We start from the raw sequence: 15360 nt of genomic DNA on the forward strand, positions 1-15360 counted from the left end.
GGGCTAAGGTTTTAGGAGGAGGCTTGCTACTCGTACCTAGGGTTAGACATAAGATTAAGCGAGTTTTTGTTGCTGTTAAGAGAGTGTTTGACATCTATTGTGAAACTTTACAAGAATTACAACAAACAGTCAAAAATAAATGTTATTTAAAACAAGTGATGTCACTAACAGAAAACGTGACCTTTGGTAAATTACGAAGTATTTTTTGCCCCCTCCCCTCCTATTTAAGTATTTATAAACAAAACAAACAATACTTCTACAGTTTATTGCCAAAAATGGAGAAGCCATTTTTGGGGGGCACCTGTCATTAGAATCAGGAAGAAATCAGTATTTTAAACTATGGCCGAAGTAGGAAATAAATAACAAAAAATTAAACTAAATATTAATTACTTCTGGAAAGAACTATGAAAAAAAAAGTAAATAAAGAAAGTGAAAGAGAACATAACCGTAATTGTTTAATTGGAAATGTTTAGATTTAATTAATGAAAATAGGAAAGCTTTTCATGAAACGTATATTTTTATTATTAAAAACATCAATTGAAAATGACATATTCATAATTGTTTAGACTGAGCGAGCGCCATTTGAAAAGCAAAACATTTATTGAATAAAAATGTATCAAAATATAATTGTAAAAACATTTATTGTATAAAAATGTATCAAAATATAATTGTAAAAACATTTATTGTATAAAAATGTATCAAAATATAATTGTAAAAACATTTATTAAAAAGTCTGCATAAGAAAATATAATTTTAATAAAACACTTTTGTAATTTTTTTGTTATTTATTTCCTACTTCGCTCATAGTTTAAAATACTGATTTCTCCCTCTGATTTTAATGACAGATGCCCGAAAAAAAAAAAAAAAAAAAAAAAATGGTGTCTCCATTTTCGGCGCTAAGCTGTAGAAGTACCAAAAAAACTTTTTGCCAAAGTTGAAAAATTATTCACACATTTTAAATGAATTTGATTTTTATTTTTAATTACATTTAATGCATCTTTCTACTGTTTTTGTTCGTTAACTGAGCACCTCCGACAAATATTTAATATCGATTTTGCATTTTTTTTTTTATAATCAGGTAGATTAGTTTCCATTCAATAATAATCTGCTAAAAACATAAGACGAAAATTCAAAAAAATATTAAGTGTTGTATCACGCATACACGTCATATTTCACATCTGTTGTTTATAGTGAAACAATATTTTTTTAAATTTGACTATCCAAATTTTTTAAATATCTATATGGTTGATAACAAAATAGCTCTAACAAGTAAGATTTTTTTTTATAACCAGAATTTCAATTTAAAAAAAAATCAATCTGGAATAAAAATGAACAACAACAAAAAAAAAAAACACCATGCTATTGCTGCTGCTATTACTAATACTACATCAGTCGACATTCAAACTAAAAACGATTTTCCCCCTGATATCATGCTTTTAAATTGCTACATACCACAAGACCAAATAATATACTATTCTTCTTTCAATGGATAAATATACTAAAAATATTGTATTATTTAAAAGTGGGTGTCCAAAGAAAATTTTTTTTCAAAATTTTCCAAACTCGTCATGTTGAAATCTTTTTTTTTTAACACAACAAAAAAAAATGAGTGGTCAAATATATTTCGGACACCCGAAACTATTAAAATTGATATTCCTTCTGCCTAGTTTCCAAATCTCATAAAAATATTCTTACTATAAACACGGTACAGACATTTACAAATTGGGGGGGAGGGGCGTTGCAAAATCTTACCCAAAACGCTGTTTTATGATGTTAACATTTTTATCACTTTATTTGCTTAAAACTTTTTTTTAAAAAATATAATGTACATTATTATTTATTAACTCATTTGAAAGTATATTCATTTCCGAACAAAACGGTGGTATTTTGAAAACTTAAAGCATTTTGGTTTGTAAAATATAACTATTTTAGCAGAAGCCCCTTGAAATCTGAGATTATCCAAAGCATTTTATCATCCATGTGTATTGCTACTTAAAACAACCAAACCAAACACTACAAACTAGTGATTGAAGATACAAAGAGCTTGAAGAATAAAAGTCTACAAAATAACTGAATGCAACATGAACACTATTTCCAAAATAACTGGATTCAACATTAAATGACCTGAAAGGGGTTGATACGCCGTAAAACAAAACAACCAAACCAATCAACCTGATAAGTTTCAAACATTTTTTAAAGAATATTTTTCGTACCCCAATTAGTAAGTAAATCAATTCTTTTATTATTTTTATGAATTAAAATGATAATTCTATGTTGATTTTTCTTTTGGTAGTAACGATTTTTAATTACATTATACATAAAAATATTAATTCCTTTTCAGCAAAAGTAAACAATTTGACTTTATGGCTCAATTATAAGCTATAAGGTTGCTCTAGGTTGTTTACTTTGAAATCAAGGCGTTTTGTGAGCCAAATTTACAGGTTTATTTTGAAAATAAGAAAAACTTTCTTTGCTTAAAATTAAAGTGGTTTATGATGCTTTTATAAAACAGTGGCTCCTTCAAGAAATACTGGTTTTTAAATATATACAACTTTTGAACTTTAATTATAGTAATTAATGAATTTATTGTCAGGAATTTCAAAAACAAACAAAAAAAAAAACAAGATTCTAGTTTTTTTTTTGGTACTTGTACAGTTTAATCAAGACATTAAAAAATGAAAATATCGAAAAAAAGGTTATATTGTACGTATCCGTTTTGAACTGAACATCCCCCAAAAAAAATTTCACTTAATTTGATAGAGTAATTTTTTTTTACAGTGGAAAAACACGTTTTGAGAGTGCGTTGAAGGCAGATATCTTGTTTTTTTTTTTTTTAGTTTTTGTTTGGAGTTTACAAACGTCACAGGGAGATAACTCCATGTAAAGCGCCGACACTCCCTCCCCATCTTTAATACTAGCTTTTCTTCCTAAAAATCGAACCTTCCATAACAGATACGTACGATTTAAACCTTTTTCGATATTTTCATTTTTTAATGTCTTCATTAAACTGTACAAGTACCTTGTTTTTGTAATTACATGTAAACATCTTAAAAATTTTAGCAAGGAAAAAAAATACACAAGAAAAAAAACAAGAAAAAATTTAGAATGAGGGTGGGGGGGTTAACATATACTGATCCCTCACTTCCTACCCATTGCCTTTTACAGCAGTTAGCACTCAAAATTCTTTTGATATATTTTAAAGATGAAGAGTTTCTAAAAACTTACCATACAACTAAATCTAGGTTTGAGTGACAAGCCCACCTTCTAAAAATGCCTTCTCTTGAACATGTCTTACCATTAACCCTAAATCTGAGTGACAACACCCCCCCAAACCCTTCTGTAACCCTACCACTAACCTTAAGTCCGAATGGCCTCCATTCCAAAACAAAAACCCTTCCTTAACCCTTCCACTATCTCTTAGTGGCAGGTTCCAGTTATAATTTTATAAACCCTCGTCCCCACAGGCATTATCTAACATAGAAAAATAAACTGATTAACCACCACCACAATGTTAGAATGGCTCAGAAAGGTTAGATTATTTTACATTAAATTTATACATGAGACTAATCCACTCTAAAGTAATTGTTTTTGTATTTTTTTTTTTCTGACTAGTTTTTGAGGAGTTCACACATAACTGCCTCTAGCCTTACTACTAACCATAAGTCCAAGTGGCCAGCCCTTTCTTCCCACAAACATCCTCTTAAAAACCACACATAATCATCTAAAAAAACAAGATTCGTTTTTCAATAGAAAAAATATTGGTTAATGTTTTAAGGTTACAATGGCTCTGAAATTCGGATTTTACATTAAATTTTTATTTTTGTCAAGTTTTTCAGGGTGTTCAACTGTAATTACCTAAAAATGAAAGAAATTTTGGAGAGGCAAGAGAAAGGTGATTTACAGGAAGAAGTTAATGCACAGTAATACCAAAAAATATTGTAATATATTCATTGTTAAACAGTACAACCGATTTCAGTTTCTTGCATTACAATTCATCTTGGACTTCTCTAACATGGTATTTTTAAGGAGAAAAAGAAAAGTGGTGTTAAAAAAAACAAAAAAAAAAAACAAGAAAGTGAAGAGAGAAAAAATAAGACATACTTGCAACCAGTTCTCGATTTGCATGATTTTTATTCCTTCTACAAGGGCATCATGCACTTCAGGATAATGGCCGTAGTCAAACCACAAGGTCAGTATTCTAAATAGACAAAATTATTTGATTCAATTTGATGAAAGATAACCAATAGCAAAATGTCCAATTAAATAACAAAAAAAAAAGTTCTGCATCAATAATTCATTACAATTCACTAAAACTAACTAAATAAAAGTTTGTAAATCATTTTGAAACAGAAAAGAACATTGTATATATAATGTAAATCGTTTTGAAACAGAAAAGAAAATTGTATATATAATGTAAATCATTTTGAAACAGAAAAAAAAAATTGGCTAAAAATCAACATCATAAATATTTTCAACAGAAGAAAACAAATTAAAGATTACTTTGATAAGAAAATAAAGAACTGAAACTTACCGGAGCGTATCTTGTAAACTATTTTGTTTTGATAATGCAATTGCCTTGAATAATCCACGTACGGCTGGAACACAGTGAGCAAGAATTTTGGCAGTATTTTGCATTGTCACCTAAAAGAATTAAACAATTAATTTAATTTAAAATAATGGTTTGTTTTTTTATTACAAACATTTTATAGAGAGAAGATATAGAGATAATTTTACTTTTAGTTGAAATTTTTAATGCATTAATTTAGTTAAGAAATAAGAATATTAAGAAATAAAAAAAAAAACATTTTAATTTAAAAATTGAAAAAAGATTACAAAAAATAAGATTAAGAAAAATAAAAAGGAAGTTAAATTTTCAACACTTGAAGTTAAATTTGAAAATTTCAAAACTTAAGAAATAAAAAATGTTAACAAGATTAAAAAAAGACAAACTAAAAATTTATTTACATGAGTTCTGACATTGCCAGCAATATCAGTTGGTGCTTCTGATAGTCTGGCCATCGTTTCAGCACCTGATTGAGTGGAATCACTTGGCAAGTTGGCAGCTGATGTTTCTTTTCTCTTATAGAAGAGTACTGCCTCATAGTACGTAAGAGCCAAAGCATGCCAAGCCTAAAATACAAAAAGGAATAAAAGAAAAGATTAAAACAAGAAAAAAATTTTATGAAAAATAAAGTTAACTACAATAATTAACATCAATGCAGTTCAATATTAATTAAATAGCTATATCCATTCAGGGTTGATGGGCGTTCGAATAGATTAGGATTTTTTTGTTTTATGGGAAAATCCTATAGTTTTGTGAGACATTTGATAAGATCGAGGGGGAGGGATTTGTATCTGGTTTCTCTTAGGAGCTGCAGGTAATTTATTTTTTCTGGTAATCTATGATATTAAAAGTAGACACATTTTTCAAACAGCATGTTGAGATTTTGTACAAGATAATATTTCTTACTGGTATTTTTACATTTTTTTTACAGTAAATGAAAATAGGTTTGCTCAAGTAGTTGATCGCAGGAAGTACATTAAGTGCATCTTCCACTTTGAGTATACATTATATACATACGCTCATTTCAGTTTCATCATCGTATTTGATTTAACATCTGCTTCACATATTGGCATGCATTGGATGGCTTTTAGAAATTAACTTACAAACTAAGCTATCTCTAGCCAGGTTTTTATTTATCCTTCTTTCACTTAAGCCGATTCTTATTGCTTCTCATGTTTTGCTTGGCCTTCTACTGTGAATTGAATCTGCTACCTCAACTGTTTTAAATTTACTAACCCAAGCACACTCATCCATTCTTTCAATGTGGGCATACAATCAAAATCTCTTCTGCACACATCTTGTATTGTTCAGATTTAATCTTTCGCTGAGGCCATTAGATCTAAGCCTGTATTTAACACTTGTAGTACACATCCATTGTATCATTCTGCTTTCCATGCAGCACATGTCCTCAACTCTCACTGATCAAGTTTCACTTCCAAAAGTCATCATACTGTATATACATCCATGATAAACTCTTCCTTTAATTGAGAATGATAAAACTTTGTTAGTAATAAGACAAGTTCATAACCCTTAATCTTGCAATCACATTAGCACCTGCTCCACCCTGTGCTCCAATGGTATCACCAAGATAAATCTTCTGAACAACTTCCAATAGTTTTTCCATCCACACATAGTTTCTCCACATCCGAGTTTTCATCCATCTGCATTGGTTTACACTTTTTGCACACAAACTGGTTAGCGTCACTCAACGCATTAATAATTCCATTAGTTTCTCAACATCACAACCAATGACCATCACTTTGGTCTTGGTAGCATTCCTTTCCAATTTAACAACAGGTACCTTCTTAAAACAATGTTTTTTTCCTTCGATTGGTTGGTATTTTCGCGTTTTCTTTCCCAACTGTCTATTGATGTTTATTGTTTGGAGACAAATCTCATACTGTTTGACATTTTCTTTTCATGCATTGTATGAGCTTAGTTTCGTAATTTGTTATATGGAAGTTTAAGTTCCATCATAGTCAATTTGGTTGCTGCTTCTACAAATATGTCAACTCTTATTTCCTCTAATATCAACATGGCTGAAAAGCAAGCCAGGACCACTGCTACTACTAATGTCAGTAGCCATCAGTGTCACCCTTTACATATTTCAGGTACGTGAGAAGTTTATAGTTTCGTTTCTCAAGACAAAGTGTGAGAAAATGATGTAGCTTTGCTTCCTAACAGTTCTTGATCATTTCTAATGTAATTTTTATCGATGGTAATTAAATTATGTACATGGAAGTATTATTTAGCAGTTTGAATTGTTTATACATACGTATATTAATGGTGGTAGCCATTGCTGCTGGTGTTGTTTCTTCCAATGTTTTTTTTTTTACTATATTTTATTTCTTCCAAAATGGTCTACTATTTGGTCTATTCCTTAAATTAGTTCCAAACACCAAAATATCACATTTACTTTATGGGCTAACCTACCTAGAATAGTCTCAGATGGCTTCGAATGATTTTATTTAAATATTTACGATTTTATAAAATGTGAGGAGAGAAAGATGCCTTAAAAATTGTTAACATATAATAAATGAATCAATTAAAATGCTAATTATAAAAGGTTAGTGGGACTCTCCCAACCTATCTAAAGTATGAATTGCTCATTGTTTTCCATTGAGAACCAAAAACAAGGGAGTCAATTTCTAACTGGGAGTAGATACTGCCTATCGTATAAAAGAAACCATTTGTATAAAGAGCTGTATCATCATGGTATCTGTTTCAGTTTTAAAAATTCATGTTGGCAGATAAGATTGTTGGTTGTTGTTTTTTTTGTTTTTGTGTGCCAATGTTTGGAGATTTTCTTGTTGATGCTTCTTTGATATGAAGTTCACATCAGTTCCCATTAGATTGCTGCAGTTAAGTGACGTTAAACCCGTTCAGTATTAAGATGAGCGATTATTTGGGAATACCAGGTGCTTATATCAACATTGTTTGCAATCATCCTGGATTTCTCCTTGCCATTGGAATCAAGCAGTGCCGACTCAGGAGAGGTGTGGTAGACAATTCCACAATCCCTGCTTCAAAATTATACATCAACCATTACTGAAGAATCGTCTCTAGAGACTAATCTGAAGGCTCAATGCAACGTCAAAATGAAGGGGTAATATGTGCTTATTACTATAGTATTGGATATATTAAGGACAATTTTTGTTTTTTTTAATGTTGTATTGCTTGAGCTGGATTATCATCTAAAAAAAAAAAAAATTGCAAAATTTCAAGGCACAGTAAATTGGATTTTTAAATGCGTTCAAACAAATGTTAAGTAACCAAACTTCTTACCTTATACCAATGCTGATTTCTGTCTTTTGCCATTTTAAAACTCTCCAGTGCCTTAGCAATCGACAGGTCATCAATGCCATTCAATTCAAGCAACCAACTTCCTTGTTTGAGGTAGCACCTAACAAAAAAGAAAAATACTAGATATGAGAAACTAGAAATTATCAGGAAGAACCTAAATATTTCTAAGAATTTTTAATCTTTATATTTATTTTTAAAAAATAAACAAATCGAGCATGCGGGGTCCCGAATGAAAAATTTACTTTTATCATGACTAAGGTTTGTGCAAAACTTTTTTTAAAAAATGCAAGGCATGGTTATAGAGTGAACAAACAAACCAACGAACGATTTGGGAACAATTTTCCCCGATAACACCCACTAGGGGGGGCAACCAGAGTTATCCCGGAAAATCCGTTCTGGCAAAAATTTACTTTCACAATGACTAATGTTTGCGCAAAATTTTAAAAAACTTTAAGGCATGGTTATTGAGAAAAGTGCAAATGGACAAAAATTACTAGGTTCAATCCCTCCTTTGTCAGAGGGGACCAATAATGATATGAGAGTCAAGCAGTGTATAAAATTACTATAACAACCACTTATTATTTAGATTATTTGAACCACTGTCCTCATCTTGGATGTTATTTTCACATTCAATCCAGTACAATCTCTGACCTTTCAGTGTCTTGTCCAACTCTGAAATTTCAAATTGTAAATAGTTTCCAAATTTTTTTTACCTTTTAATACATGAGGATTTCCTAAAAAGTTTTATCACTAGAAATGGCTATTAGACAGTTTTGATGCTTCCAAATTCCCTTTAAATTTCAATAAGTCAGGTATTCTCTTTTTTTTTTTTTCTATTCCCAAAGATTACAATGACTTACTTGTTTAGGAAGAAATGGAAATAAATTTTGGCGAATTTAATGCATGATTAAATAATTATTTTTAGATAAAATTTTTAAAACTTTTCCTTTATTACATTTTTGTATTTCATAAATTAAATATTTATTGAAACGACAAGAAATAATAATAATTCAATGTTTAAATATGAAGGTTGCATGGAAAATACCATACAAAAAAAATAATACTCAGTTAATTTTATTAATATAGAAAAAAAAATCAAGTAAACACCTCACAAAATAGTAATTTTCGATCAAGCACTTTTGTCTATAATAGGGTTTCTCAACTAGGGTTCTGCAGAAACCTGGAGTTCCTTAAGAAATACTGATAAATAGGCAAAGTTTATTATGCCTGTGTCCATATACATAAATGCAATTTTTTGTCAAACCTAATTTTCTTATATATTGTATGTAGATATTTTTTAAAATTTTGGAAATATATTTTCAAACTATTACAATATTTTAAAGTATAAAAGTCACAGTATATATATTTGCAGAATACATTTGGTAAAGTTAAAACAGTTACTTAATGGTGAGAAGGCAGAAAACTGTATGCGAGTGATTTGTGTACAACCAAATAAGTTGCTTAATGAGTACAAACTGATTTCAGCAGCTCGTCAATCTCCTAAACTGATTATAAAATAGAAAAATATTGCTTGAATTATAGAGGAGAAATAAATGATTGTCAAATATTTTAATATGTAGGGCTTCCTCAGGACAGCACTATTATTGAAAGGGTTCCACAAAGGTAAAAATATTGGGAAACACTGGTCTATAGGCTTTATATATATTGTATATGATTACCTACAATATTAAAATATTTTAGTGAATATATAGGAAATTTGAATTATTAAAGTGTTGCAATGCATTAAAAAAATATTTTTTTAATTTTTAGCGATATACACTCATCAAAATTAAATGACAGTTTTATATGCCTCGCCCTTTTTAGTCAGTGTTTTTTGTTTTTGGATCCAATGCATGGTGTTAAAACATAATCTGGGATCAAACACTATATTTATGCTGATGACACCACCTTTTATTCTGGTATTGCTTTTCACCCATAATTCTCGGATCAGTTGAAATATGCAGTTGATCTAGTAGTTGATTTGGGTTCTCCTAAACTGATTATAAAATGAAAGATATTGTTTGCATTATAAAAAAGAAATAAATGGTTGTAAAATATTTTCTTATGTAGCAGTTCCTCAGAACAGCACTATTATTGGAAGAGTTCATAAAAGTAAAAAGATTGGAAAACACTGGTCTATAGGTTTTATATACATTGTATATGATTGTGTAGAATATTGAAATATTTTTGTAAATACATAGGAAATTTAAATTATTAATGGCTTGTCTTGTTTAATCCTGTTAAAACGCACCTATTGTCCTTCAATCACAGACGTGTCCTTTTCTTCCTGACATTCTTATGGATGGCTCTGCTCTCGATGAGAAGTTGACTAAACCTTCTTGGTCTTTCTTTCTCATCAAATCTTTCTTGGAGTCCATAATATTAAATCTATTGCTCTTTCTACTTCTCATAAAATCGGTTCTCTCTATCAATCTAAACACTTTCTCACACATAAGGCTCTTCTCTATCTCTACAAATCTATCAGACCATGTATGGAGTACTGTTGTCATATTTTGGCTGGTAAGTCTGCATTCCATTTGAAGGCTCTTGATAAATTGCAAAACATATCTGTAATTTGATTGTCCCCACACTTTCTTCTTTACTGCAACCTCTCACAAATGTGTTGTTGCTAGTCTCAATCTTTTTTACAAGTATTATTATAGCACGTGTTCCTAAAAATTGTCTGATCAATTCCCAGGTTCCTTTGTTTCAGTTTGTTTGACTCCTTGTTCTCAGTCTCCATCAATCCGTTTTAATAACTCATTGGAATACAGCTTCCTATTCCAGTAGTCGTTTTCCAAGAACTGCAAATTTGTGGAATTCTTACTGCTCTATGTTTTCCTTCTACATACAGCCTTGGCCTTTAGAAATCAAAGGTTCTTGTTTTTAAAGGCATGGTTGCGTTGGTATATAGAAAATATGACTTATTAAAAATAATCCATTAGAAAAACTTACAATGCAATTCAAATTTGTTTATTTTTTAATAATTAAAATTTCTGATATATCAACAAAGCAATACTTTACTACACAAGAAAATTTATATTTTAGTTATTTTGCTTCAAGGTTGAATAACTGCAAGAAGGTCCATCTGAATGATTACAAACTTACCTAGATAAAAGTTTTCGAATTTCATAGAGACCACAAGAATCATTGCTGTTCTGAAGATGGGCTTCTTTCTGGAGAAGCGTTTGTTGGATAAAGTGATGCAACTTAGTAAAGCTGTCTTGCTGTAAAGAGAAAAAAAATAGTAGTCCATTATTTTAATTAATAAAAAGATTATAGCACGAGTTTTTAACTAAACAGGTGTGTTTTTAAGATGGTTTAACATAACATTAAATAAGTAAGCAATGAGTTTAAAATAACTTTGTCCTCTTTCTTTTGACCTTGCAGCTTACTGGATGATCGTGGTGAATAAATCATTCGTCTTTCAAGATTGTGTTGTTGAATTAACTAAATAATTAATGTACAGTATCTCAGATGGTTTCTTATAAGAACTATAAAACTGTCGACAAGATAACAACACTCATGACAAGACAAGATATGATTTTAAGTTGATGGAAGTATTAACTAAGTTTAGAACTAAATGACTTCACATGGATTAACTCTGATGACCTCCGGGTTATGTAAAGTTGAAAGATTTTAAGAAAATGAAATTTTACTAACCTTCTGGTTGCACAACCACATATGTTTAATGTATGCAAAGGTCACCAATGGCATGTCAGTTGGTAGGTGCTTATAAGGTTGTTTTGAAGGGTCTACACCCATTAACATCTCCAATGTTTTATGAGATAAGCCCTGGAAAAAAAAAAAACAGTAATACATCTAATAACTTCCATATCTGTTTGAATTTTCAACAGGACAATTTATAATTTGGACAATCTTTTCTCAAGTCAGGATTGCATTTTTTTTTTTATGGAAATTGCTTCAGACATGGCATGAAGTCACTTGATGTTAGGAGCTAGAAAAAAAAAAAAGAAAACTAAAAGAAAATAAATAAATAAATAAAATACAAAATAAAAATAAATAATAAAAGAAGAAATAAAAAATAAATTAAAAAATAAAAGAAATAAAGAAACTAAAAATAAATAAATAAATAAATTGAAAAATAAATGAATAATAATTAGTGAAACCTGTGGAAATTCCACAGTGGATTCATTCATATGTAATATATTGATGTTGGTATTCTGTAGATGTTCAGTGTAAATGAAGACACTGATATTATTGCAGCTCCTTTGTTAAAACTGCAAAAGTATTTATCTAAGCTAGCAGGGATGCCTGGCGTAGCCCAGTTGTAAAGTATGCTTAAATATGATATTTCAATTCTTGCAGATTTTGTATATTATAGAGTTAATGCTCTGCTGATTTTTATATATTATAAAGTTGTGATGTCAAAAATAAAAAAATATATCCATATGACTTTGGTGCATCAGCTTGAATCGAAACCGAAACCAAAAGTTATGAAAAAAAATATCTACGTATATATAATATACAGTGGGGAAAATAAGTGTTGGACACATCCCATTATTCTTTATTTAACACATTTTTAATGCAGCGCATAACGCGAAAATTTAACAAGAAATAGTTACTCATTTAACAATAACAAATAACTTTAAAAATTGGAACATTTTAATGCATAACAAAAATTATATAATAAAAACGAGAATAGCCTGGAAAAAAAGTGTTGGACACATTGTTTTAAATTATATTTTATTATTATTTTTTATAAATAATGCTGGAAAGAAAAAGTCAAGGGAAGTAATTCACTTCCGGAAGGTACAAGCGGAAGTTAAATAGTTCTCTTTTCTTTCAGCACAACCATACTCTACGTCGTTGGAAAGTATTGGAACACGTTAGTCACCAGTAAGCCATCACGCGTGAAGGTTCTCATGATGAGTAAATGTAAAGAACTCTCTCAAGTCGTCCGTGATAAGATTATTGCCGAGCACAAGAATGGAATTGGTTATCGGCGTATATCTGCTCAATTCAAAATCCCTGTAAGCACCATAGGAAACCTTATTAGGAAATGGAAGGTGCATGACTCAACCGTGAACCGTCCACGCACCGGAGCTCCTCGCAAGATGTCGGATCGAGCAGTAAGGAAGATTGTACGAAAAGTTCAGCAGCAACCGAGAACAACACGAGGCGAACTTCAGAAAGATTTGGAAAAAGCAGGGATAGTAGTAACGAAACCAACGATTAGTAATGTACTCCGACGCAACGGTCTTAAATCGCGTACACCTCGAAAGACACCATTACTAAAAAAAATGTCATGTTAATGCTCGTCTGGAGTTTGCAAGAGACCACTTATTGAAAACAGATGATTACTGGAAGAATGTGATCTGGTCCGATGAGACAAAAATTGAACTTTTCGACATTAACTCTGCACGTCGAGTATGGAGAAGAGATGGCACAGCGCACGATCCCAAGAACACCCTCCCCACTGTAAAGTTTGGTAGTGGAAATGTCATGCTCTGGGGATGCTTCTCTTCAAATGGTACTGGGCCACTTCATATTATAGATGGAAAGATGAATTCAGCCAAATATCGGGAAATTCTTGAAAATAATCTCTTGCCTGCTTCCAATGCGTTAGGTATGCGACAGGGATGGATCTTTCAACAAGATAATGATCCCAAACATACTGCTAAAATAACCTCCGATTGGTTGGTACAGAACAAAATAGATGTTCTTAAGTGGCCCAGTCAGTCCCCAGACTTAAATCCTATAGAAAATCTATGGAGAGAGCTCAAAATCATGGTCCACCAGCGAGATCCACGTAATATTCAGGATTTGAAGAAAGTATGTGTTGAAGAGTGGGTCAAAATCTCGCCTGAACGTTGTCACAAATTAGTTTCGTCGTATAGAAAACGTCTCAAAGCTGTAATAGCCAATAAGGGGTTTTCAACTAAATATTAGATGAAATTGTGTTAGTGTGTCCAACACTTTTTTTCCAGGCTATTCTCGTTTTTATTATATAATTTTTGGTTATGCATTAAAAGGTTCCAATTTCTAAAGTTATTTGTTATTTTTAAATGAGTAGCTATTTCTTGTTAAATTTTCGCGTCATTTGCTGCATTAGAAATGTGTTAAATAAAGAATAATGGGATGTGTCCAACACTTATTTTCCCCACTGTATATATCTTGAGTTCCTTCAGTCATAATTGAAACCGAAATCAAAACTTATGAAGAATTCTTGATAAAATTATTTATTAATAAAAAAAGATAACTGGAGTGCCATCATTAATAATCAAAACCGACACTAAAACTTTCGAAGAATTCTTGTTAAAAGTATTTATTACAAGAAATAGAAGTCCATAACAATTAAATGACAGTCACTCGGATGTAAGCGTGACACACAAAATAAATAACACACATGCTATCCTATTAATATATAGATAAAATAAGCAAGTAAAATTTTTTAAAAAACTACTACTTCAAGGTCAAAACTAGCCCGAAATAAGTGTTAGATAAATTCCAACCAAGAAAACAGAAATCCTTTCCTCATTTTGTCAGAAAACATCACTTATAAAATGTGAGGACTAAGGGACAAAATAAGGGGAAAGGAGAATTACAAGACTGCTGAAAATAAACTCAACATACACATTTTATCCCCTTCAACTGAAGATACAATTCTTAGTAAACTATCATGATCAAGTCTTTATAAATTAACTCCAGTGAACTTTAATATAAGTAGAAGAACCCAGCAAATAAGTGCAGAATTTTCCAGAGAAATTTTTTATAAATACAAAAAATTGACAAACAATGAAATAGTGTAAACATTTCAGGGAAATAAATGTAGACGTTACATAAAACCTAATCACTTAAAATACATCGTCTGGCTTGATGCATGCACGATCATATCTAAACTTGGGTAATGGCATAGATAAAACACTTCTGTGCATACACAACATCCAATCTCCGAGAGTTTGTCATCAAATTGAATCAGTTTCACTCAAAATACTAATAGGAACAAATGTGATAGCCCTCATTGGGAAGCAACTTAAAAGATTTGGATTCGATTACATTTCGACTAATACATATTTCTCAAACCAACATGTCTTACATTCTTATATTACTCTGTTCCTGTCAAATAAAGTTGGTTTTATTGTAGATAAGACATTGGTATTTTATTTGGAACTCTAGTGACCTTTTCTCTTCTTTGTCTCAATCCAACAGTCATAACTACAGACATAGCAGCCGACTCCACAAAAATGTTATCTCCAATCTCTGACAAGCATTTCATCTTAAGCAACTCTCCACAAGATATCAAAATAGCATAACTAGAAAATAAAGCAAGCACAAGTTTGCTAGTTTTGTTTTATGGAATATTAATTTCTTTCTTTTTTTCTAGCTTAATGTTGAATTCATCATTACATTGTATAAGGTTTTATATTAGATATAAAATAAATAGTTTATTTTGTAATATAATAATGATTAGAATGTATACAGCCATCTGCACATCAGTTTTCTAGTATAATCACATTAGTGGGTTTCCT

The 15360-nt window shown here is 30.6% G+C and overlaps 1 protein-coding gene across 2 annotated transcripts in view; it reads right to left on the reverse strand.

Annotated features, from left to right (window-relative positions):
* Positions 1–15360, reverse strand: part of LOC145268167 (serine/threonine-protein kinase mTOR-like) — a 223826-nt gene that overhangs the window by 55083 nt on the left and 153383 nt on the right. For both annotated transcript variants that reach the window (XM_080123389.1, XM_080123381.1), the window contains exons 37-42: positions 11531–11662; positions 10976–11094; positions 7850–7967; positions 4966–5130; positions 4532–4641; positions 4102–4198 (exon numbers count right to left, since the gene is read on the reverse strand). In XM_080123389.1, the coding sequence (XP_079979515.1) occupies positions 4102–4198; positions 4532–4641; positions 4966–5130; positions 7850–7967; positions 10976–11094; positions 11531–11662 (741 nt within the window). The remainder of the gene's footprint in view (positions 1–4101; positions 4199–4531; positions 4642–4965; positions 5131–7849; positions 7968–10975; positions 11095–11530; positions 11663–15360) is intronic.

The sequence above is a fragment of the Euprymna scolopes genome, chromosome 4, assembly GCF_053919585.1.
Source record: "Euprymna scolopes isolate OS-2025 chromosome 4, ASM5391958v1, whole genome shotgun sequence".
NCBI classification, from domain to species: domain Eukaryota; kingdom Metazoa; phylum Mollusca; class Cephalopoda; order Sepiida; family Sepiolidae; genus Euprymna; species Euprymna scolopes.